General features: G+C 40.1%; 2 protein-coding genes across 2 annotated transcripts in view; one reads left to right on the plus strand and one right to left on the minus strand.

Moving 5' to 3' along the window:
- LRRC2 (leucine rich repeat containing 2) overlaps positions 1–14724 on the minus strand; it is a 747375-nt gene extending 732651 nt beyond the window's left edge. The window contains exon 1 of the mRNA XM_044273432.1: positions 14603–14724. The gene's annotated coding sequence lies outside the window, so the exon portion shown is untranslated. The remainder of the gene's footprint in view (positions 1–14602) is intronic.
- The window catches only part of LOC122922738 (cryptic protein-like), a 339096-nt gene continuing 322058 nt past the window's right edge, over positions 10472–27509 (plus strand). Inside the window, exon 1 of the mRNA XM_044273443.1 lies at positions 10472–10634. Within this exon, the coding sequence (XP_044129378.1) occupies positions 10615–10634 (20 nt within the window). The 5' untranslated portion in view covers positions 10472–10614. The remainder of the gene's footprint in view (positions 10635–27509) is intronic.

Here is a 27509-nt window from a genome sequence, read left to right on the forward strand (position 1 = left end):
AAGTGGTACAACGTGTTTCGGGGTACAATAGGCTTGCATACATACAGAAAGAATTGTATACATATAAATACAGTAAAAAACCGCCAAATTCACACAGGGGGCGGGGTGGGGGCGGGTCAGTGGGCGGTCCTGGGCAGGCTCTCAGGGTTTTGTGATCATATTTTCAGTTGTTTCACACTTTTTTTGTTATGTATATAATTCCACATGTGTTAATTCATAGTTTTGATGCCTTCAGTGTGAATCTACAATTTTCATAGTCATGAAAATATAGAAAACTCTTTGAATGAGAAGGTGTGTCCAAACGTTTGGTCTGTACTGTATATGTACTCCAAGGCCATTACAAAGGACTAGGGGATGGTTATTAGGTGGGGAGGAAAGGATTTTTTAGAGTTAGAATAATAAAACTATGGTATGTCCTATCCCAAGAGGTAGTAATGCCAGATAGGCAGATACTATGTCAGCATTTAAAAAAGAGCTAGATACTTATCAAATAGCAAATAGCATTGATGATGACGATAATTCATTTAGCAATTGACAATGCATATTTGAAAAGGTTAAATTTGGTAGGCCTGTGTCGTTGTTTCAACCTATGTAACTATGTACAGTACAGACCAAAAGTTTGGACACACCTTCTCATTCAAAGAGTTTTCTTTATTTTCATGACTATGAAAATTGTAGATTCACACTGAAGGCATCAAAACTATGAATTAACACATGTGGAATTATATACATAACAAAAAAGTGTGAAACAACTGAAAATATGTCATATTCTAGGTTCTTTAAAGTAGCCACCTTTTGTTTTGATTACTGCTTTGCACACTCTTGGCATTCTCTTGATGAGCTTCAAGAGGTAGTCACCTGAAATGGTCTTCTAACAGTCTTGAAGGAGTTCCCAGAGATGCTTAGCACTTGTTGGCCCTTTTGCCTTTATTATGCGGTCCAGCTCACCCCAAACCATCTCGATAGGGTTCAGGTCCGGTGACTGTGGAGGCCAGGTCATCTGGTGCAGCACCCCATCACTCTCCTTCATGGTCAAATATCCCTTACACAGCCTGGAGGTGTGTTTGGGGTAATTGTCCTGTTGAAAAATAAATGATGATCCAAGTAAACGCAAATCGGATGGAATAGCATGCCGCTGCAAGATGCTGTGGTAGCCATGCTGGTTCAGTATGCCTTCAATTTTGAATAAATCCCTAACAGTGTCACCAGCAAATCACCCCCACACAATCACACCTCCTCCTTCATGCTTCACGGTGGGAACCAGGCATGTAGAGTCCATCCGTTCACCTTTTCTGCGTCGCACAAAGACACGCTGGTTGGAACCAAAGATCTCAAATTTGTACTCATCAGACCAAAGCACAGATTTCCACTGGTCTAATGTCCATTCCTTGTGTTCTTTAGCCCAAACAAGTCTCTTCTGCTTGTTGCCTGTCCTTACAGTGGTTTCCTAGCAGATATTCTACCATGAAGGCCTGATTCACACAGTCTCTTCTTAACAGTTGTTCTACAGATGTGTCTGCTGCTAGAACTCTGTGTGGCATTGACCTGGTCTCTAATCTGAGCTGCTTTTAACCTGCGATTTCTGAGGCTGGTGACTCGGATAAACTTATCCTCCGCAGCAGAGGTGACTCTTGGTCTTCCTTTCCTGGGGCAGTCCGCATGTGAGCCAGTTTCTTTGTAGCGCTTGATGGTTTTTGTGACTGCACTTGGGGACACTTTCAAAGTTTTCCCAATTTTTCAGACTGACTGACCTTCATTTCTTAAAGTAATGATGGCCACTCATTTTTCTTTACTTAGCTGCTTTTTTCTTGCCATAATACAAATTCTAACAGTCTATTCAGTAGGACTACCAGCTGTGTATCCACCTGACTTCTCCACAACGCAACTGATGGTCCCAACCCTATTTATAAGGCAATAAATCCCACTTATTAAACCTGACAGGGCACACCTGTGAAGTGATAACCATTTCAGGTGCCTACCTCTTGAAGCTTATCAAGAGAATGCCAAGAGTGTGCAAAGCAGTAATCAAAGCCAAAGGTGGCTACTTTGAAGAACCTAGAATATGACATATTTTCAGTTGCTTCACACTTTTTTGTAATGTATATAATTCCACATGTGTTAATTCATAGTTTTGATGCCTTCAGTGTGAATCTACAATCTTCATAGTCATGAAAATAAAGAAAACTCTTTGAATGAGAAGGTGTGTCCAAACTTTTGGTCTGTACTGTATGTTAAGAAAAAATGTATGGCACCTTAGAATTTACACATTAGTCAGTTTCTGTGTTTGAAGGTACTTCTGTGTTTTTAATGATCATAAAAAATAAGAAAATTACATAATTTTGGAAATTGCTTTGTAAACAGCCAGTGTTTGCCTATTATGAACCAGCAGCATCAAACACCTTCTGAGGTTACAGAGAAGAATGGACAGCTGATGGCAAATACACCATTTCTACATTATTATGGATTGTACTTCTCAAAATAAAATCATGGCTGCCACTGTGCCAATAAATATAAACACCCATTGGATATTCTGACACCAATGACCTTTAATTTGGGATTTTTATTATCATTCAATGCACTTTTGCAATTAACCAAGGAATAATATATTAACAAGATAGGCTCTGAAAGCAAAGACTAATCTCAGGGCTGTTCCTGGAAATAATGTGCCTTGAATAAATAAAGCTAGATAAAAAATGTATTCATAAAGTGCACATTGCAGAATTTCAGTTGTATAAAGCTATAGTTAAAATGCATTCAACTTTTTCTAAAGCTTGCTAAATGGCCATAACATGCAAAAACATAAAAGTGTGCAGAGATAATGCTTACATCCGTTAATGAGCCATTACTATAAGCAACGTCCTATTCAGAAGGTAGATTATATCCCATAGTCACTGATTTTTGTTTTATCTTACATCTTAACTAATTACTTTTTATATATTTTGAACATTAAATATTCCTTTATTCTTTCTGTAAAACTCTTTCTCTGTCTGATCTACTCAGTCACCTTTGAGGATCCAAGACTACAATGACTTGTTAATGTGTTATTATAATGATAATTACTAGTAATGATGCCTCCATGAAGTGCAAACAAATGAATTTACCTTATCAGTCGTGAAATGAAAACATGGCAGTGCTGATATAAATTGTGTCCTTCTGCTGGATTTTAGAGTAGTTCATTAATTTTCCTATAGCTCGCTCTTAGTTTTACACATGTTATCAGGTCTTGACATGTAGAAAAAGATATAGAGCGCCTTATTAAAAGAACGGTGACCAGATGTGCTTTGAACTAGAGATGAACAGAATTTTCTACATTTTCTTTGCCTGTTCACTAGGGCACATTTATTAAGAATGGTGTTTTAGATGCCGGTCTTAATTAGGCCCAGCACTAGCGGTGGATCGGCCCGAGTTATAAAGAGATGTGAGCCTCTACATAACTTTGGCAGATTTAATGCCACTTCTAAATGTAAAACAGCATCCTTGCTATCTTACATTTAGACCATATTCTACGCCTAAATAAGGCGTAGAAAATTATGAATGAGACGGGCCTCCTGGCGTGTCCCCTTCTCCACCCACGCCATGCCCACTTTTTTAGACCTGGCGTGACTGGGGAGAAGTCGCAAATTGCGGTGGAATCTGCGCCAGAAATAAGCCTAATTTAGGGGTATTTCTGTTTAATAAATGAGCCCCATGGATTTTTGTTGTATTCTTTCTATTCGTTATATACATGAACCAATCTTTCCGGTGGTCTTTGGACCTCCTTCCAGTTGCCTTTGATTTAGAGGTAATAGTACCATTACTTGGTCTACTTCAGTCTTTCTTTCTTACATGACACAGCAAAGTTACCAAATAAAAGTGGAATTGTCATCAGACTACATTGTTCTGGGGCATCCATTGGGGCACTCCCCCTGCCCCACTCAGTGGTGATTAATGCCTGGTTGCTTTCTAAATGCATTTTTATCCAGCCTTATTTATTCAAGGCACATAATGACTAGCACACACGTTAGTCTGTTCTCAGAGCATATCTTGTATATATATAAGATTTTTTGGTTAATTACAAACGTGAATTGAATATTAGTAAAAGCTTAGATTGAAGGTCATTGGTGTAAAAATGTCCAATGGCTGTTTATACTTATTGGTTTATACAAGATTTTAGAGGAAACACACTTTTGTCAGAAAGGGGTATTTTATTTAACTTAAAGATGTTGTCCAGATTCAGCTCTGAACCCAGACATAAACTCCTCTTCACACATTTAGCTTGTATCAGTGGAGCATCGGAGCATTTCTTGTTCCAATGCTCCCCATTGCCCTGCAAGGGCTGTTTGTTTACTGCCAATGACACATTTTACATTTTTTTTTTGTATGCTAGGTGGAGGCTTCTGCCTAGCAGTGATCCCAAAGACGTCAGAGAGCCCCGTGCAGTTTAACACATAGCAAACTATTACTGAAGAATTAGGATTTTTGGCAAACATTCACATATTAATGTAGGCACAGTTCCTAAACGGTCTTAATACATTCCAAGCTGAATCAGGAGGGTTGTGTCCAAGTGCACCTTATCTAGATGCACTTCCTTACATCAGGCTATGCTACAATCTAGTCCAGCCTAGGGGGAACCTACGGCAGGGCACATATGATCATAAAAAAGACGGGTAAACTGTGTTTCTGGTATAACTGGGGACCAGAAGCCAATGGCTGCAAAGTCCATTAGCCACAACACGATCATTACCACCAAAGCCTGTTTCCTTGCACCCTCTGGTTTGGCTGCTCAACCATCTGAATAATATTCTTTTTCCTCACTCAGTCTGGTAAGTTCCCTGGAGTACCTCTCTGGACCCCAAAATCTTATGGTGAATGCTCACAGGGCTTAAGTTCCTGTAGGCTGCTCACAGTGTCTTATCCATGGACTGACTGCTTTAACATAGGAAGAAGCTGAACCTAATGGGTAGGGCCTACCCCTTCCTAGGAATGGTTGCTAGTTTAGCCAGGAGTTACATAACATGCACGTAACATAATGTTACACTAAACCATACATTAGAAAACATAACATTTGCAAAACTCTATTATTAGCAGTGACCTCTAGGTCACTGCACATGGAAAATGGCAAGGGACCAGGTAGACGTCCTGAATTCCAGAACCTAATACCCTTTTGGGAATTGAGCTAAGTAAACTTTATAGATAAGCTGCACAGAATCAGCGGATGGTAATTACTATGATCAGTTCTGTACCATTATTTCCACCCATAAGGTGGATACATTTTACATTCTTTGTAGAAATTATTCTAATGATCACAAAATGTCTCTCAGTTACTTAATAGGATCAGAAGACATATTCGTTTTATAGCTGCTAGCATATAATATGCATATTGATGTGAGAGACTGTCCAACCTACAGTAAATTAGAAAAATATTAGCAGTAGTGGAGGAGTGCAATGGCCGTATTCAGAGGTGCTTGCAAGGAATTGACTTCTGGGGATCTTTCCAAAATATAGTTTTCTAATATATTCTGACAGGAGAAAAATCTAGAGATAAGCAGTTACTGTGTAACACCCCTCACCTCTTGTATAGTAGTATGGTTCTGATATTGGAATAGGATTCAAATATTATTTACAGACATGTTGTAAATTTACATCTGTAAATTTGCACTAACAAGTATTATAAAAATAGTTACATACAATGTTAATTCATAGTTCTTAATTCTTACAAATCTTATTGTGCCCCATTAAAATACATTTTATTTAAAAACCATTTGCTCATATTTTTATAGATGTTCTGTCTTTCCATTTAGCAGAGGTTTGCATTACTAGGTCACAGAGTACTTTTGGGTTATCTTTTTGCCATATTTGCCCCGCTATAGGAGTACACAAGGAAATTGTAGCCAAATGTCTATAGAAGCAGACACATAAGATTGACAGGCAAGGAAAGAAGGAAAAACAGAGCAGGGGAGTATTTATGTATACACATTTGCACATGAATGAACGATTTTTGGAAGGGCAGCTCTGGAGCACAAATAGCAGCTCTAATAAGTGGAATACTGTACATACTAAAAAGACCAGGACATTTCTGAGCAATCCTCCAATAACCCTCTGTAAAACTGGCTGTTAACAGAAGTTTGCTAGAACAGTGCTTATTTTTACCAAACAAACTGCTCTGATTTATATTGCCCTCACTACAGAATTCTGGCTTCAAAAAAGTTGCAAAATGTTGCTTTCGTGATTTTTCACAAAAGTTTGGACACACCTTCTCATTCAAAGAGTTTTCTTTATTTTCATGACTATGAAAATTGTAGATTCACACTGAAGGCATCAAAACTATAAATTAACACATGTGGAATTAAATACATAACAAAAAAGTGTGAAACAACAGAAAATATGTCATATTCTAGGTTCTTCAAAGTAGCCACCTTTTGCTTTGATTACTGCTTTGCACACTCTTGGCATTCTCTTGATGAGCTTCAAGAGGTAGTCACCTGAAATGGTTTTCACTTCACAGGTGTGCCCTGTCAGGTTTAATAAGTGGGATTTCTTGCCTTATAAATGGGGTTGGGACCATCAGTTGCGTTGTAGAGAAGTCAGGTGGATACACAGCTGATAGTCCTACTGAATAGACTGTTAGAATTTGTATTATGGCAAGAAAAAAGAAAAAGAAAAACAAATGGCCATCATTACTTTAAGAAATGAAGGTCAGTCAGTCTGAAAAATTGGGAAAACTTTGAAAGTGTCCCCAAGTGCAGTCACAAAAACCATCAAGCGCTACAAAGAAACTGGCTCACATGCAGACCGCCCCAGGAAAGGAAGACCAAGAGTCACCTCTGCTGCGGAGAATAAGTTCATCCGAGTCACCATCCTCAGAAATCGCAGGTTAACAGCAGCTCAGATTAGAGACCAGGTCAATGCCACACAGAGTTCTAGCAGCAGACACATCTCTAGAACAACTGTTAAGAGGAGACTGTGTGAATCAGGCCTTCATGGTAGAATATCTGCTAGGAAACCACTGCTAAGGACAGGCAACAAGCAGAAGAGACATGTTTGGGCTAAAGAACACAAGGAATGGACATTAGACCAGTGGAAATCTGTGCTTTGGTCTGATGAGTCAAAATTTGAGATCTTTGGTTCCAACCACCGTGTCTTTGTGCGACGCAGAAAAGGTGAACGGATGGACTCTACATGCCTGGCTCCCACCGTGAAGCATGGAGGAGGAGGTGTGATGGTGTGGGGGTGCTTTGCTGGTGACACTGTTGGGGATTTATTCAAAATTGAAGGCATACTGAACCAGCATGGCTACCACAGCATCTTGCAGCGGCATGCTATTCCATCCGGTTTGCGTTTAGTTGGACCATCATTTATTTTTCAACAGGACAATGGCCCCAAACACACCTCCAGTCTGTGTAAGGGCTATTTGACCATGAAGGAGAGTGATGGGGTGCTCCACCAGATGACCTGGCCTCCACAGTCACCGGACCTGAACCCAATCGAGATGATTTCGGGTGAGCTGGACCGCATAGTGAAGGCAAAATTGAGCCTTGACTCCTTACTGTTTGAAGTATATATATATATTCTAATATGAACATATATTTGGATATATATTTACTTTTGGGTGTCTGGTGGGCATGGAGTAAGGACATGAGGAAGAAGGCTCTCCGGGAATCCTGTCAGCAGCCTGACTCCATCCACCTCTATATGCACAGCAGGCTTCCTTAAATATCAGCTTAAGGCTCCTTGACCTATCATCCTCAGTCTTGCTTGGTGATTTGTATGTGTGAGTACCGGGACTCCCGTGCTTCAGTACACACACGGAGATAACACAGACGCGGCTACTACCACAGCGCGGGAGGCGCTACCACATGTAAAAGAGTTACAGCCTGAACAGACGCCCTTCGGGCATGAGGTCCCCTCAGAAATATCTCTATTTGTGCTCCATTGCGGGCATACAGTACACTGAGGTTGGGGTGGCGCCGAGCGGGAAGGTGGAAGCGCAAGCATACTGGAGTAAGAAACTGGCGGCCATCTTCTTTACTTTTGGGTGTCTGGCCATCCAATCAATATGTGACAGGATCGCTGTTGTTTTGACATGACTGCCAACACTGGTAGGGATCGCCTGGCCTGCAGCAAGAAACAGAGAGGGGGGGGGCGGGCACACAGGCTCTGACGTCTCGTGTACAGAACAGGGCCACTCCCTCAGGCAGGGATAAGTTTTTACACGAAACGTCACCACAGTAGCCTGGTGGATGACGCCGGGGGTCACGTGACCCGCAGCAGCGCTGAAGAAACCTGATGATATCGCTGAAAACACTACATTACAAAAGTATTATGTGGTATGTTATAAGGCACATTGTAAGAAATATATATATATAACTCAGATAACCCCTTTATGGATAAGACAAATTTATGAAACAACATAATTCCACCATAATTTTATGTATTTTTTTATTTTATTTACTGGGTGGTAAAATGACCCATTTATTTTATTCTGCAAGGCAGAACAGTTACGGTGATACCTAATTTATAGTTTTAACACTTAAATAAAAACTTCTTTGCATAGCTATACTCATAATACTCATAACTTTTTATAATAGCATCTATGGAGCTGTTTAAGGGCTCATTGTTTGTTAGATGATCTATAGTTTTTATTGATACCATTTAAAGGGGTTGTCCCATTTTTCATTCTCACCTCCTTTCCCTTGAGGCAGCTCACTGCTATCTGTGCTTTGTTTGGGCAGTAACTTACACTTTGATTGACAGTACAGACAAGCGACGTTCTGCTGAAATTATTCCATTGATTACTATTGCAATGCAGAGCAGTGGCCGGGTCGGGAGATGCCGCACATTCATGAATATACAGACGTGGACAAAATTGTTGGTACCCTTTGGTCAATGAAAGAAAAAGTCACAATGGTCACAGAAATAACTTTAATCTGACAAAAGTAATAATAAATTAAAATTCTATAAATGTTAACCAATGAAAGTCAGACATTGTTTTTCAACCATGCTTCAACAGAATTATGTAAAAAAATAAACTCATGAAACAGGCATGGACAAAAATGATGGTACCCCTAACTTAATATTTTGTTGCGCAACCTTTTGAGGCAATCACTGCAATCAAACGCTTCCTGTAACTGTCAATGAGACATCTGCACCTCTCAGCAGGTATTTTGGCCCACTCCTCATGAGCAAACTGCTCCAGTTGTGTCCGGTTTGAAGGGTGCCTTTTCCAGACTGCATGTTTCAGCTCCTTCCAAAGATGCTCAATAGGATTGAGGTCAGGGCTCATAGAAGGCCACTTTAGAATAGTCCAATTTTTTCCTCTTAGCCATTCTTGGGTGTTTTTAGCGGTGTGTTTTGGGTCATTGTCCTGTTGCAAGACCCATGACCTGCGACTGAGACCAAGCTTTCTGACACTGGCTAGTACATTTCTCTCTAGAATTCCTTGATAGTCTTGAGATTTCATTGTACCCTGCACAGATTCAAGACACCCTGTGCCAGACGCAGCAAAGCAGCCCCAGAACATAACAGAGCCTCCTCCATGTTTCACAGTAGGGACAGTGTTCTTTTCTTGATATGCTTCATTTTTTCGTCTGTGAACATACAGCTGATGTGCCTTGGCAAAAACTTTGATTTTTGTCTCATCTGTCCACAGGACATTCTCCCAGAAGCTTTGTGGCTTGTCAACATGTAGTTTGGCATATTCCAGTCTTGCTTTTTTATGATTCGTTTTCAACAATGGTGTCCTCCTTGGTCGTCTCCCATGTAGTCCACTTTGGCTCAAACAACGACGGATGGTGCGATCTGACACTGATGTTCCTTAAGCATGAAGTTCACCTTGAATCTCTTTAGAAGTCTTTCTAGGCTCTTTTGTTACCATTCGGATTATCCGTCTCTTAGATTTGTCATCAATTTTCCTCCTGCGGCCACGTCCAGGGAGGTTGGCTACAGTCCCATGGATCTTAAACTTATGAATAATATGTGCAACTGTACTCACAGGAACATCTAGTTGCTTGGAGATGGTCTTATAGCCTTTACCTTTAACATGCTTGTCTATAATTTTCTTTCTGATCTCTTGAGACAGCTCTTTCCTTTGCTTCCTCTGGTCCATGTCGAGTGTGGTACACACCATATCACCAAACAACACAGTGATTACCTGGAGCCATATATATAGGCCCAATGGCTGATTACAAGGTTGTAGACACCTGTGATGCTAATTAGTGGACACACCTTGAATTAACATGTCCCTTTGGTCACATTATGTTCTGTGTTTTCTAGGGGTACCATCATTTTTGTCCATGCCTGTTTCATGAGTTTATTTTTTTACATAATTCTGTTGAAGCATGGTTGAAAAACAATGTCTGACTTTCATTGGTTAACATTTATAGAATTTTAATTTATTATTACTTTTGTCAGATTAAAGTTATTTCTGTGACCATTGTGACTTTTTCTTTCATTGACCAAAGGGTACCAACAATTTTGTCCACGTCTGTATGTGTTCACCTGGTCCCGGCCAGCACAGCCAAGGACAAGTAAAAAAAAAACACTGCACAAGCAGGATCTATGGTGGCCATAACCTCTGACAGCAAGCAATAAGCAAAAGGAAAGAAAAATTAGGACTAGGAAGAGAAGGAGCCCATAATGAAAATAACATGGATAGGGTAAGTTCATTATTAGTCTAATTACTTTTTATCTAATGCCCGTCTCTGTAAACAGAAAATTCATTCTTACCTACTCCCCACTGATCCTGTCCTCTGCACTGCCTCTGTGTCTCAATGTGACGGCCCATGCAGTGTTTACATCTGGTGCTGCATTGACATGGTCACATGCTTTACTGCAGCCAACGATTGGCTTCAGTGGCAATGTGCAGATTGTGGCCATGTCAACACTGAAGCCAACACTGTAACCATGCTCATGCAGCACTGGATGTAAATACTATGAGGACCATAAATCGGAGACAATGGGGACCGCACGAAGGACAAAAATGTTTGCCAAATGAATCTGAAGTTTTGGAGATTTGCTTCGGATGAATCGTGCTAACCAGCATAGAATGCCATTTTACTGTGAAAATTGGGGGCACAGAGGGCAATACTAGTACAAAGAGGGCACAGACGGCAATACTAATTCAAAGGGGACACAGAGGGCAATACTACAATAGGGGCACAGAAGGCAATACTAATACAAAGGGGGCACAGAGGGCATTACTTTTGTAAAAATGAGGAACAGAGGGAATTACTACTACAAAGGGGGCACAGAGGACAATACTACAAAGGAGGCATAGCGGGCAATACTAATACAAAGAGGGCACAGAGGGCAATACTAATTCAAAAGGGACACAGAGGGCAATACTACAATGGGGGCACAGAAGGCAATACTAATTCAAAGGGGACACAGAGGGCAATACTACAACGGGGGCACAGAAGGCAATACTAATACAAAGGGGGCACAGAGGGCATTACTTTTGTAAAAAGGAGACACAGAGGGAATTACTACTACAAATGGGGCACAGAGGGCAATACTGATACAAAGGGGTGCAGAGCGCAATACTACTACAAAGTGGCACAGAGGGGATTACTACTACTAGGGAGGCACAATGGGCATTACTACTATGAAGGGGGCACAATTGGCATTACTACTGTGGAGGGGGCCCAATGGGCATTACTACTTTGAAGGGGGCACAATGGCCATTACAACTGTGGAGGGGGAATAATGGGCATTACTACTATAAATGGTATACAATGGGCATTATAACTATGAAGAGGGCACAATGGGCATTACTACTGTGAAGGGGCACAATGGGCATTAGTACTGTGAAAGAGGCATAATGGACTTTACTACTATGAAGGGAGCACAATGGGCATTACTATTATGAAGGGGTCGCAGATGGCATTACTACTGTGAAGGGGACACATAGCATTACTCCTGTGAAGTGGGTGGACATAACTGTTATGGGGCACTGAGTTGGAATTATTACTGTGAAGGGGCACAATGGGCATAACTACGCTGTAGGGGCACAGAGAGGGCATTACAACTGTGAAGGGGTAACAGATAGGGCATTACTACTGTGAAAGGGGCACAGCGATGGCATAACTACTGTAAGGGAGGCACAAAGAGGGCATTAGAACTGTGAAGGGGGCACATATAAGGCATTACTACTGTGAGGGGGCACAATGAGAGCATAACTACTGTGAATGGGACAGAGTGAAGGGATAAGTACTTTAAGGGTGCACAATGTGGGCATAACTACTGTGAAAGTTGTACAGTGGGGATATAACTACCTTGAGGGGGCACAATTTGGGCATAACTACTGTGAGGGGGCACATATCTAGACAAAACTACTGTGAAGGTTGTACAATGAGGGATATACTACTGTACATTTTTTTTGGGGGGTGCCAGAGAAAGAACATGCCCCGGGTGCCAAACACCCTAGGCACGTCACTGCACTGCCCTCTTCTAGTGGGGTATCTTTATTTCCCCTAAGAAGAGGCAACACCACCCCATGTGCTATGGAAGACACTCACAATAGTCTCCCTGTTGATAAGTTAAGTGAGAAGCATTAGCTTTTGCATCAACGTTTGGACTGCCATGAGGAGGATCTTCAGGTGGAGGTGGGGGGCCCCATGCATATCTGTGTTTGTGGTGGTGGTAGTAATAGTAGTGACAGTGGTAGCAATAGGGGCAGTGGTAGTGACATTGGCAAATACAAAGCGTCTTTTCCTATAGTGTGCAAGCACAACCAGTGCTGCAGGATTGCAGGATAGTCATAACCCGTGGATACGACCACCATGCGATCCAAGGGTTACCAGCACCCTGCAATCATAACCCCTGGATACAGGCAGTGTATAATGCGATAAAAAAAAAAGAATCAAGCCAGAAAAGGTGGTAATACAGGCAATTACAATACATTAGTAAGTGCCTTGTATTAACTTTGTCTAAATGATAAATGCCACTTGCTGAAGTGAGACAGCCCTTTTAGACATTAGTTTTGGAACATTTGTTGAGAACAAGACACTCTGATCATACTGTGTTTAAAGACCATTTTTTGTAACTTTTTTTTTTAATGTTAAAAACCAAAACAAATGTGACCATGCATTTATCTGTAGCTATATACTGTATGTCAGTGTCACTCTGACATTACTTGCTTTTGCTGGCATTGCGTTGAAGAGCTTAAGGGGGGGGGGGGGGAGGGGGGAGCAAAATTCACAAAAAAAAAAAAAAAAAGAGGGAATGACAAAATATTAAAAAAAATCTGAGTCCTAGAAGACCTCAGAGTGTCATATGCTATGTTTTATGCTGATTAGAGTACTTTTGATTTGGGTAGAATTGATTCGCCACAATCGGACACAAAATGAATTTCAAAATGGGAGGCAAGGTGTGAAGCTTTTGTGGTGTGCTTTCTTGCCTACCTCCTCCCCCACCTCCTGTTTTCCACTTCAGGGGGCTTTTTTTGTGAGTGCACCCACTAGTTGACCTGTGTTAGGAATTAAAGATTCACTAATGGCACAGGTGAGTTGTCAAGCATATTCCAATAATTACGAAGCATATTGTAAACATACCGGACAATTTACTAAGACTGGCATTTCATATGTATGTTGGAGCATCTTTAATAACCTCGCATATTCTGACTATGAGCTGGAGTAGATTGAAGTTATCATTTATGCCAGCTTCTGCAATAAATTATAGTAAATCTTAGGGGTTATAGAAGGCTACACTTCCTCCCACCAAGCCCTGCCCATTTTTCAAAAGCAAAGAGAGGAGCAAATGTTGCACAAGATGCTGTTTGCGCAAACATTTTAGAATTTTGCTCTAGTACATAATTCTAGAACCATAGGCTAACACCGTTCTAGTACGTAACCTTAATAAATTCCCACATGGTATTGTCATGCATGCATTACTATAAACACTTGTGTACTAGATCACACTTATTTGTTATACTGATATACAGATTAAAGACACTAATATATAACAGAATAAAGCAGAATTGTGTGTCATGGTATATGAGTCAGCCGTGTTCCTACACGCATGTCTGACCAGACAGCTGTCATTCTAACCATGACTAAACCTGCTATACAGAGAAGCTGAACAGGGGGGATTGTTGTTTAAATATAGTTCTGCAACTGTGTTCTGCATAACATTTTACTTTTTGTGCAGGAGCAGATGTTCTGAGAGCTAGAATATAAAACTTGTCTAATTACAGTTTTTGTTAGGAAACACTCAACCAAAGTATAATCTGCTGTTGATTAAACAAAAAAACAACAACTAATTTTGCAAAGTTTGTCAAGTGCAACACAGCAAACTGCCCTCCTTAGCATAAACCATTGGGACACCTGTGTCTTTATCTACGGCTACAGAGAAACCTTCTACATTAGCTGAGATGGCATGATACACAAATGACAGAGTTAACAAAGACTTGACAAAAAGGGTTAAATGACAAATTTAACTCTATTGCGTATTTATGATGTATTAGTGAATAGTCAGAAGAATGAATGCCAGAGCAGTGAAGAACAAGTCCTCATGTGACAGACACAACAACATCTGCTTTTACCGTCACATGGCCATTCCATTTTAAGTGAATTTAACCTTTCATAACCACCGGCTTTTAATAACATGCTTCACACATACTACTCACAATAGGCAATGGAGGCCACAAGTCAAGAGGATGGGTCCTTCTACATACACTGCACCTTGCAGATAGCCGACTCTACTGTTTACAGCAGCAGATGCAATAGCTGAAGCATAACACAGTCAGCCAGGTCAAACCCCACAGCGTGACTAGCCTTTTAGATGTTCTAATATTCTATATTTGTAAGCTGACAACATGATCTCTGGAAGCCCAAGTGCCAAAGCTTTGTGTATGATAAAATATCTGGAGATTCTAAATCAAAATGACTTTGAACTATGCATTATTACCAAGAAAGCATCCATCTCCTGATGGTGAAACACTGGAAAACAAATAATATATTTTATGCAGCCTATAAAATAATGTATAAGAAGAAAAGATCGTTCCAACACTTATAATAACCTTTATTTCTTTCTTGAAGCATGTAACTTACATGGGCACAAACCTTCACCCCAGCATGGATAACGCGTTTCAAACACAGGTGTGTTCTTAGTCGTAATTAAGAGCTGGCCCCCCTAAGGGGTGCAGACTGGATGGTATTGGTTGGCACACTGGCAATGTAATAATAAAGGCTTCCATCTTATTGGTATTGAATTACATATCTTAGTTTACGGCTGTTTTAACAATAAGAAAATGTAGGAATGAATAAATAAATAAAACTGATGCAGAATAAGTCTCCCTACACTGTCCCTTTCCAATATTCTTCTATTAGTGGTTTTCATCAACACTGTCCCTAGTGCATGAGCATTTGCCACATCTCTTCCTATACTCAGTTCACAGGACAATGGCGGAGACCGCATGGGATGAGGGTTTTATAGGGCTGTAACATCACAGGGATGGTTATCTGCATATTGTCTGGCTGCACCGCATTATGGGTGATCACACGTTCCCAGACTCCTTACTTTTACTTTGTAACATGTGCAGCTGCCATTTTAGGAAAGACTGATTCGTAACCATGAAGCTCAAGGAAATTCAGATTCATTGCAAATTGAAGTTTTGCTAAAGTTTTACTCAACACTAATTATAATATGCAACGATACAAAATTATCCATGTATGTTACACTCCTGAATAGCCCCATTAAAGTGTAAGGCTAGGTTCACATCTTCAGCAGAGATTCCAGCAGGAGCCTCTGCACATAAATTTTGGGGAAAAAAGAAGGAAATACCAGTGGTGCTGGTATTCATGCCAGAAATCCAATGGACCCCATTGTAGTGAAAGGGGTCGTCAGGTGCCTGCATTGTCTGACATAGAAACATAGAATGTGTCGGCAGATAAGAACCATTTGGCCGATCTAGTCTGCCCAATATATCTGAATCCTATGAATAGCCCCGGCCCTATCTTATATGAAGGATGGCCTTATGCCTATCCCATGCATGCTTAAACTCCTTCACTGTATTTGCAGCTACCACTTCTGCAGGAAGGCTATTCCATGCATCCACTACCCTCTCAGTAAAGTAATACTTCCTTATATTACTTTTAAACCTTTGCCCCTCTAATTTAAAACTGTGTCCTCTTGTGGTAGTTTTTCTTCTTTTAAATATGCTCTCCTCCTTTACCGAGTTGATTCCCTTTATGTATTTAAAAGTTTCTATCATATCCCCTCGGTCTCTTCTTACTTCCAAGCTATACATATTAAGGTCTTTTAACCTTTCCTGGTAAGTTTTATCCTGCAATCCATGTACTAGTTTAGTAGCTCTTCTCTGAACTCTCTCTAGAGTATCTATATCCTTCTGGAGATATGGCCTCCAGTACTGCGCACAATACTCCAAGTGAGGTCTCACTAGTGATCTGTACAGCGGCATAAGCACTTCACTCTTTCTACTGCTTATACCTCTCCCTATACATCCAAGCATTCTGCTTGCATTTCGTGCTGCTTTATTACATTGTCTTCCCACCTTTAAGTCTTCTGAAATAATTACTCCTAAATCCCTTTCCTCAGATACTGAGGTCAGGACTGTGTCGAATATTCTATATTCTGCCCTTGGGTTTTTACGCCCCAGGTGCATTATCTTGCACTTATCCACATTAAATTTCAGTTGCCAGAGTTCTGACCATTCTTCTAGTTTTCCTAAGTCCTTTTCCATTTGGCGTTTCCCTCCAGGAACATCAACCCTGTTACATATCTTTGTGTCATCAGCAAAAAGACAAACCTTACCATCGAGGCCTTTTGCAATGTCACTTATGAAGATATTAAACAAAATTGGTCCCAGTACAGATCCCTGTGGAATCCCACTGGTAACATGACCTTGTTTTGAATGTTCTCCATTGACTACAACCCTCTGTTGTCTGTCACTCAGCCACTGCCTAATCCACTCAACAATATGGGAGTCCATGCTCAATGACTGCAGTTTATTGATAAGTCTTCTATGTGGGACAGTGTCAAAAGCCTTACTAAAATCTAGATATGCGATGTCTACTGCACCTCCACCGTCTATTATTTTAGTCACCCAGTCAAAAAAATCTATAAGATTTGTTTGACATGATCTCCCTGAAGTAAACCCATGCTGTTTTTCATCTTGCAATCCATGGGATTTTAGATGTTCCACAATCCTATCCTTTAATAGGGTTTCCATTAATTTGCCTACTATTGATGTCAGACTCACTGGTCTATAGTTGCTCGATTCCTCCCTACTACCTTTCTTGTGAATGGGCACGACATTTGCCAATTTCCAATCTTCCGGGACGACTCCTGTTACTAATGATTGGTTAAATAAATCTGTTAACGGTTTTGCCAGCTCACCACTAAGCTCTTTTAATAATTTTGGGTGTATCTCATCAGGCCCCTGTGACTTATTTGTCTTCACTTTAGACAGCAAACTTAGAACATCTTCCTCTGTAAAGACACATGCATCAGACGATTTAATAGTCATCCTTTCTAGTGGAGGTCCTTCTCCTTCTTTTTCTTTTGTAAAAACTGAACAGAAGTATTCATTAAGGCAGTCGGCTAGCCCTTTATTCTCTTCTACATACCTTCCGTCCTTTGTTTTTAATTTAGTTATTCCTTGTTTTAATTTCCTTTTTTCATTTATATATCTGAAGATTTTTCATTTATATATCTGACATATGCAGGATCCAATTATTACAATATTATGTTCCTTTTCTGTAACAGAATACACAGATGTGAACCTAGCCCTAGTCTACATTACTGACCTTATTTTAGAGAACTGCTGAGGGCTGAGCTCCTGCACCCAGTTTGAATTCACAGCAACCTCTAACAAGCATAAATCCCTTCAGTCTCCCCTTTTGAAATAGTACAGCAACCCGACACACCAAAGAAGTGGATAAACCGAACAAACTGGGGAAACTGGCAAATTTTTTCTTTATAGCGATTTCAGAACCGAGCCAAGACACATCTTTGCAACCTATCTCCCTGGATTCCGGGCCTTCCATTTCTGACCTAACTGAAGTACCAGACCCTCTTCTACATGCTGGCACTGATAAGGAGACCTCCGCTGCTTTTTGCTCCTCTACCCTGACCATAGTTCAGGAGACAGCAGATAAACATAGTCCCCTTTCCCTAGACCAACAAAATTACTAATGTGCTTAAAAGTGAATGTGAAGATCTTGACTAGCCCTCAAAAAGGAAATACATGTGAGATGAAACAATTTAACTTCAAGTTACATGTCTTAGGAGCAAAAGACTCATATAACCCAAAGAGACGCTTTTAGGATTAAACATCCTTACTTCCCAAATATATACCAAGCCCATTACCCCTCTATGTCCAGAGGACTTCTCATTGCAGTTACGAACATTATTGCTTTCACAGCCATCAAAACTAAGATAGACATTAAGTTCTGCTTTATTGTGTTAGCATGTTCTAGTATCCTCTTAACCCTGTGAAACCCAAATATTGAAAAAAAATTGTAATTTTTTTTTTATCTTTCAGATGTTGTTTTAGGGTGTCTCTGATGCAGAAATTGAAGAGTTATTTTTTTTTGTTTGTTTTAGTTAGTTTTTAGGAATTTGTTGTAATATTGCAACGTTGGGCCTAGAACTTCTAAATTTTGCAGTCACCATCTATAAACAAATATAAACACCTAAATATTTAATTGCATGTTTGATTGCTCATGTTTCCCCATAAAACTATATGTTAAAAAATAATAACTGCACAAATTAGCATTTTTTCAACTATGATTTATTAATAATAATTATTTAGAAAAACAGGATTAGGATGTAAATCACTCATGACAGTGTTCATTTGCAGTGATAGTCCCAAAAACAGTTCTTGTCATCTGAAAAACAGAGACGGACGTTGCACTTGCTGCACAGTGTGCTGGTATATCCTTTATCACAGTGTCTGCAGCGTCCTCACGTGGTTTTCACTGGGAAATGTGCAATCATGCCCTTACGCACATTTGGTGGGGGATGAGAAGATGATCTTTTGGCTGAAATCACATTTAATGAATTCCCATCACCTGAAAATGATCTCTTCTATGCATTTAAAGGGCTCCTTAATGTTACTGGTCTCTCACTGCTTGATGATGGTCGCCCTCTCTTAGGTTTGTTGGGAGCTACATTCATCAATACGAGAGAGGATGCTAGATCTGACTGAAAATGTCTCCTGTTCAGAATCTCCTTTTTAGGAATGCTGAAAGTGTTGCAGTCCCTTTTGTAGATGAGCCAGGCATTGATCATGGCAAGGATAATGGTATGCCAGAAGATGTATATGTACCAGCGGCATGCTTTCATAGGGAACTTATATTTGGCTGCAAATGAGTCCAACAAATTCACACCTCCCATGTATTTATTGTAGATACCCTCAATGTAAGTCCTGTCAATTTCAAAGTAGGTTTTGGTGGCTCTGGACCTTCAAAGGTGGACACAAGCGTGACTGCCCTGTTGCCATACCATTTGACAGCACAGATGTTGTGGTACCCTTCCACTCTGATATCAAAGCTTTCTCTCCACTTTTTTTTTCAAATTCTTCTCATCTTCAAGGTTAGGCCTGTTGCACACCACCGTATGGCTTTTTCAGTATTTTGCGGTCCGCAAAAAATATGGATGTCGTCCGCGTGCATTCCGTTTTTTGCAGAACGGCCCCTGATAGAACAGTACTATCCTTGTCCGTTAGGCCGTATACGGAACCATTTATTTCAATAGATCCGGAAAAAAAAACGGAAGGTACTTTGTATGCCTTCCGTTTCCATATTTCAGTTTTTACGTTCCGTTCAAAGATAGAACATGTCCTATTATTGCCCGCATAACGGACAAGGATAGTATTGTTCTATCAGGGGCCAGCTGTTCCGTTCCACAAAAAACGCACACGGATGTCATTCATATTTTTTGCGGATCCGTTTTTTGCGGACCACAAAGTACTGAAAAAGCAATACGGTTGTGTGCAAGAGGCCTTATGTGGACAATAATCGGACATGTTCTATCTTTGAACGGAAATACGGAAACGGAAGGCATACGGAGTACCTTCCGTTGTTTTTTTTTAGGATACATTTAAATGAACGGTTCCATATACAGTCCGTATACGGAATGCAAAAAACGGAACGTAAAACATTTGTGTCCAAGAGGCCTTACAGTTGGGTAAGCGTATTTGCCTGGCTGTTCCCACATAATTTATTCCACAATCAAGGAGCTTAGCTACCAATGGGACAGAGGTCAAGTAGTTGTCTGTGAAAATCTTGTAGTTAGGACCTTTTGGGAGTGTCCAATCTGACAGTCCAAGTTCAGATTTGGCTTGTATGCCATCAACACTGCCTTGGTACACATCAAAGTCACAGAGCAAGCCAGGTATTCCAGCTTTTACCCACAGTTTGAACCCCCATGGGTGGATCTTGACTCTCATATATTGCTTGATGGTGCTGAATTTCCCCTTGAAAGGAATCATCATCTCATCCACAGAGTTGTGCTCTTCTGGTACCACCTGCAAGCATTTCCCTCTGAATGAATCAAGCCAAGGTCTGAGTTTTCAAAGTTTATATTTATTTTCTCTCTCTGACACTGTCAAGTTGTTTGTAAAATGTAATGATGTCAACAGAGATTGAAATCTGTTGCGTGACATCACATCAGAAACAGGGGTGTACCGTGGGTCTGCCTCCTAATACAGTCGAACTCCAGGCATTTGAACTAGGCCCATCTTCAAGTACATGCCAATCATCTGCTCAATTTCCTTTATGTTGGTTTTTAAATATATCCCAGTCTTTTGAAAGCTGTACTCATTTGTGTTTTTGGTCAGAGCCTTAACCATGTCTTCTGAGATAAACCTCTGGAAGTACCCCAGTGGTGTCTGGACCGAAATAGCAGCATCAGTGATGTGTGGACCAGAAAAATCAGTATTGGGACTGACAAAGTCCTTTTTCAGCCAGCGATACCTGTCACGGGGTATGGTCTGTTTGTGTGGTAGGCTTTCTTCAGTTGTCTTGATATCAACACTGCGTGCACAGTCAGTGGGCTGTGGATTTTCTTTGTCCACTTCACTGGCATCTTCATCTGCCTCTTAATCACTTGCATCAGTGTCATCTGATTTCATGTCAAAGTCACTCTCTCCATTTTGGATGGCAGCAATAACATCCTGCAACAATATACACAGGACCTTTCTTTGCTGGTGGAATTCTGAAATGGAAATAATAGTAAGTATAATAGACAAGGTAAATAATTTCAATTTAAATAATCCTAACCCTATTAAAACAATACACCGAGGTCTATTATCGCCACTACTTACCATACTCCAATTAGGATAATGGAATCAACACCTTTGACCCAATGCTGGGTATAATTACCAGATGTGGATTCAGTTACATATTTATTCCCAGAATTTTTGTACAATCACTCAGAATTGAGAAAGCTTGTTGGAGGAACGAGTGAAACGTTTTCAAGAAATCTACAGTACGTCCAGTTGCCTTGATTTATTTTTTACAGATACATACTAAAAGGTTTTCAGGCAACCCCCCAGCGGTCTAACACATGATGTGCAAAGTCCTCAGGCATATGCTATTTTGACTACCACCCTAACCCAATGTTGCAGAATTACAACATGAACATAACAAGCTCTAAATCCAATTTGATAAAAAAAATAGTCCACAGTAACTTAGTATCTATGTGCTCTAGGCATTCTACTAAACACATAAAAAAAAATAGTTCAGGCATTTTACTTGAATGTTGTAATATCCAGTCCAATAAAACAATGGGATGAGCTTCAAGGAGCGTTTGCAGGTAGAATGAGTTCTTGACCATATGGCCAGGCACATATACATGTTTTTTATCCAATAGCATTGCAGGGCTAAACAATACGGTCCATTGACAATAAATGTGGTCTTTAAAAAACACACATTTACAACTGTCTTTTCAGAAGAGCTAAAGGTAATGTTATAATTTTACAAAAGTGGGTCTTGCAGGGTTAATGACTGCCAATACGTGTCTCCATAGCAGTCATTAAGGGGCTTTATTCCTAGACCACCAACCTTCTACAGTGGCCCAGAATAGGCGCTGCACGATATTCTCAAATCATGATTGTCAGGTAGACCCTGACAATCATGTTTTTTTTTTATTAGTTTTCAAAACTTTCCTCCTAATCCAGGACCCTTTCTCTGGTAAATTCTCATATTCTCCAAATTTGCTATAACTCTGTATTGGAAAAGCCAATCTGTTCCTACTGTCAGAGAGGTTGTAACTTCTATCAATAACACTTTTACCTATGAATGCATTATTGCTTCAGGACATTTTTAGTTTTCCTCTTTTACTAAAGTATGGAAAGCATGGTCAGCAGATCCTAACCATATTACACTGTGACTCACCTTTTGTCATGATGATGAGCAGCTACAGTACTTAGGCTACTTTCACACTTGCGGCAGAGTGATCCGGCAATCTGCATGTAAACGGACAGCATTTGTAGACAGATCCGTCTGTCCATTTGTCAAATGGACAAAGGGTTCCATTTAAATTTTTTCACATTTTTAAACGTCTGTTCATGCGCAGACCGGAAGGACTGATCCGGCATTGCAGTATTTTTAATGCCGGATCCGGCACTAATACATTTCAATGTAAATTAATGCTGGATCCGGCATTTGGGCAAGTGTTCGGGAATTTTGGACGAAGCTAAAACCGCAGCATGCTGTGGTATTATCTCCATCCTGAAAAGTCAAAAAGACTGAACTGAAGACATCCTTATGCATCCTGAACGGATTTCTCGCCATTCAGAATGCATGGGGATAAAACTGATCTGTTATTTTCCAGTATTGAGCCCCCAGGATGGAACTAGTGCTAGTGTGAAAGTACCCTTACCATGGTTGTTTTCGTTTATAGTTGCATATTTAGTGTGAAACTTCACAGAATTACCATTATTCTAAAACGTAACTTTTAATAGTCAAAAATTAATATAATGGACCCTTTAATATGAAAATAAGGATAAACACAAACAAAATAAGAACCTATGTGCCACTAGTGTTTTTGGTAGCAAGATAGACGGCCTGATACAGTGGCTAAATTGGGACAATATCCCTATATTTGCCCTGTTAGAATGGCCCTGCCTGTACACGGAATAGCATATTTAGTGTGTTATGCTGCCTTGCACCATGGTTTTTCCTATTTAATATTTTTTATACACAAGTTCTAAGAAGGTACCTGGAATCATCGTGGATGGAAGGTATGTGTCACCGAGGTTCCTAGCCTCGGTGAAGTAAGAGCTGGTATTTTATGTGTCAGCAGCAGCTATTGCTAATTGACACCAAAATATTTAGCATGGCTGTCATAGCTGATTCGGGAGGGTTCTTACTGGGAGTAGTCAAAGTGCTGGGTGGGTGACTACTTCCCATGATCCAGGCCAGATTTTGCCAGGCATAAAAACCAGCCAGCACTGCCAGGTGTGTGCTGTGAACTGAGGGCTGTGCTGGGATTTGAGGTTTGAGCCGAGCTGGAGGACTCGGGCACCTCTAAAGGCAAAAGGGCGCCTATGGACTTGATGAGGCTGAATGGCTAACAGGGTGTGAATTGACACCCAGGAGAAAAGGTGACTTATTGTTTATGGACTTTCCTTGTGTGTAAACAAACACCAAGCCACCTGTTTTGTGATACAGCTTATCTGCATTTTGTTATACACCAATGTGTGAATAAACACTGCTGTTTGATTCAAGAACTGTGCACTTTGCCTCTATACTGCATCCGCTAGTCCTAACTTCCAGAGCGAATCCCCACAAAGTGTAAACATATCAAAGACTTCATACTCTTGACATGTTGTACTTTGATTTTGTTTTATGAATTGTTTATTTGAAAAAACTTCAATAAAAAGATTTTAAAAAATTGCAAGCCTTTATGTAAATGGTCTGTGTAATTTAAAAAAAAAAAAAAAAAGTGAATGACTTTCTGGATATAGTCATTCCATATACACTAGTTCCTGTACTTTAAAATCCTCTCTGGAGTTTTAGCATGGAAGAGAGGCTCATTTAACACTCTTTCTCAGACCATAAGTCATACCAGGAAGAAGTGAATGTTGGCAATTCAGTTAGAGCCTCACACCTCTAAGTGTTATCCCCATAGTGTGACTGGTCGAGGCTTCTCAAATTATGCTTATTAACTCACTGCTCCTTTGTTTATCTAGAGCAGGCATCCTCAAACTGTGGCCCTCCAGCTGTTGTAAAACTACAACTCCCACAATGCCTTGCTGTAGGCTGATACCTGTAGGCTGTTCGGGCATGCTGGGAGTTGTAGTTTTGCAACAGCTGGAGAGCAACCGTTTGAGGATGCCTAATCTAGGGCTATCAAAGGAACAATAGATCTTAACAAAGCTGTCATTCTGTCAATCACTCTAGACCCTTCAAATATTATTTTCATGAGGATGACCTTGAAGATTAACCCTCCCCATGCAGCAATGTTGTAAACTGATTTTTCTCTCCAATTCAGACCTTTTATCTCTCTGCGATTAAGGTTACAGGAGGACTGTATTTTATATTTCATTTTTAGTGGCACAGAACTGACAAAATAGTAATGAATAAAAAAGAAATTCTAGTTATGAGTTAATAAAGTATTTTCTAATGGATGTGTCCTTTTAAAACAGGGCCATTGTGAATCATTAAAGGAGTTGTCAAATTGACTTAAAATGGAGTTTAAACCCACTAAAAGAGCTAAAATAATATAAGATCCTATACTCACTAGTTAATCCCCCATCATTTCCAGTTCTGGTTCTCTGGTTTTCCCCTCTAGTCTGTGGTTAAATGGCTGCAAGAATGATATGTCGTGTATGGTACAACTTGCAGGATGACAGGCCGACCTGGATGGACAAATGTCTTTTTTCAGCCTTATGTACTATGTTACTATAACATAGCGATGATAGCCATCACATATTTTTTGGTACATTATTTTGTGCCTTTAAGTATTGTAAATTAACTGAATTCAATATGAATTTCCAATTAATCCAAATTATTGGGATTTCATACCGCACAAAAGGCTGCTGTTTTACAGGTCAGAAGATAGAGAATATATGTATAAACCTACAAAACCTCTCTGTCTATTGCTGACAGTACCGTACCCCACCTAAAACATGCACAATGTCATAAACACAAAAACAGTGGGCCCAAATTATCAAAAATATATTTACTTTATTAAATAGCATCTATTAAACAATGGAGAAAAAGGACAAGTTGGAATTAAGATACATAGAGAAGCAAGGGGCCAAACCTCCCTGGACAGACATGTCTCGCCGCAAGATTATAGTAACAATCTCCGGATACAAGGTAACACAATATGCCTCACATAAATGTGGTCAGAAAAAATGCAAAGATTTTTCTTAATATGAAAAAAATATAATATATAGATCACCAAATATTATCCGAAACCAACCCAATAGGTGATTATGATGTGTAGAAAATACTACAAAAAAAACTGAAGAAAAGAAAACACAGTTAAATATGAGGCACACCGGTCCGGTATGACTATGTATAGAATACACAAAGGGATGAACAATGACCGTCACCCAACTTCTATGTATTGCACTTATCTAGTATAGACCATATGGCATAACAGTATGAGCATAGTCACATTATATAACGAACATACCTGAAGACATGATCTGACCCAAGCGCAAGACCTCGATGCGCATTTCACCTCAAACGGCTTCATCAGGAGGTACAAAAGATTTAAAAAACAGGTTATATATAGGGGTAGGTGGAGGGATTCTGATTACCTAATAGTGGGACATGTGCGCTCTCACCAGTTGGGCGTGATTCCCCCATGATGTGCGCCGCCATCCTTCGAGCGCATCCGTGCCGCATCACCGTGAACATGATGACGACTGAGGAGCACGTCGGGATAGGGCTGGACAGCGCATGCGCGGCACAGCGGCCCCGTGGCGCGCACATGACCCGCAAACAAGGATCGCCATATGCAATATGTAGACAGAGTAAGCAGATGGACAGAGTACACGATGGTTATAAAGGAAAACTATAAATACAATAGAGTCACTGTCAAACCTATAAACCAATATGATCTATAAAAGAAGAAAATTGCGATGGCACACTCTCATTTGGATAAAAATTATTATTTAATATTTTTAGTTGTATCAAATTTAATAAAGTTTAGTCTATAATAAAACTTTCTCTGTGTATTAAGAAAAATGAAAAAATGAGATAAAGAATAAAAACGATTAAAAATAATGAATGTTCAAAGTCTTATAATGCATTTTTAGCGGGTCTCTTCAGTAAATATTGGATGGTGATATCATGTAGGCAAAAATGAAATTAAAAATGAAAACAATTCACTTTTATGGGTTGATGTTGTTCTTTCAAGGCTGTGCAATGTGACTAGTGCAAAGATTCAAAAAATGTTCAAAATATTGAAAAGACGGTGCAAAAGAATGTTAAAATAACATACAGACGTGGACAAAATTGTTGGTACCCTTTGGTCAATGAAAGAAAAAGTCACAATGGTCACAGAAATAACTTTAATCTGACAAAAGTAATAATAAATTAAAATTCTATAAATGTTAACCAATGAAAGTCAGACATTGTTTTTCAACCATGCTTCAACAGAATTATGTAAAAAAATAAACTCATGAAACAGGCATGGACAAAAATGATGGTACCCCTAGAAAACACAGAACATAATGTGACCAAAGGGACATGTTAATTCAAGGTGTGTCCACTAATTAGCATCACAGGTGTCTACAACCTTGTAATCAGCCATTGGGCCTATATATATGGCTCCAGGTAATCACTGTGTTGTTTGGTGATATGGTGTGTACCACACTCGACATGGACCAGAGGAAGCAAAGGAAAGAGCTGTCTCAAGAGATCAGAAAGAAAATTATAGACAAGCATGTTAAAGGTAAAGGCTATAAGACCATCTCCAAGCAACTAGATGTTCCTGTGAGTACAGTTGCACATATTATTCATAAGTTTAAGATCCATGGGACTGTAGCCAACCTCCCTGGACGTGGCCGCAGGAGGAAAATTGATGACAAATCTAAGAGACGGATAATCCGAATGGTAACAAAAGAGCCTAGAAAGACTTCTAAAGAGATTCAAGGTGAACTTCATGCTCAAGGAACATCAGTGTCAGATCGCACCATCCGTCGTTGTTTGAGCCAAAGTGGACTACATGGGAGACGACCAAGGAGGACACCATTGTTGAAAACGAATCATAAAAAAGCAAGACTGGAATATGCCAAACTACATGTTGACAAGCCACAAAGCTTCTGGGAGAATGTCCTGTGGACAGATGAGACAAAAATCGAAGTTTTTGCCAAGGCACATCAGCTGTATGTTCACAGACGAAAAAATGAAGCATATCAAGAAAAGAACACTGTCCCTACTGTGAAACATGGAGGAGGCTCTGTTATGTTCTGGGGCTGCTTTGCTGCGTCTGGCACAGGGTGTCTTGAATCTGTGCAGGGTACAATGAAATCTCAAGACTATCAAGGAATTCTAGAGAGAAATGTACTAGCCAGTGTCAGAAAGCTTGGTCTCAGTCGCAGGTCA

This window comes from Bufo gargarizans, chromosome 1, assembly GCF_014858855.1.
Source record: "Bufo gargarizans isolate SCDJY-AF-19 chromosome 1, ASM1485885v1, whole genome shotgun sequence".
Classification (NCBI taxonomy): Eukaryota; Metazoa; Chordata; class Amphibia; order Anura; family Bufonidae; genus Bufo; species Bufo gargarizans.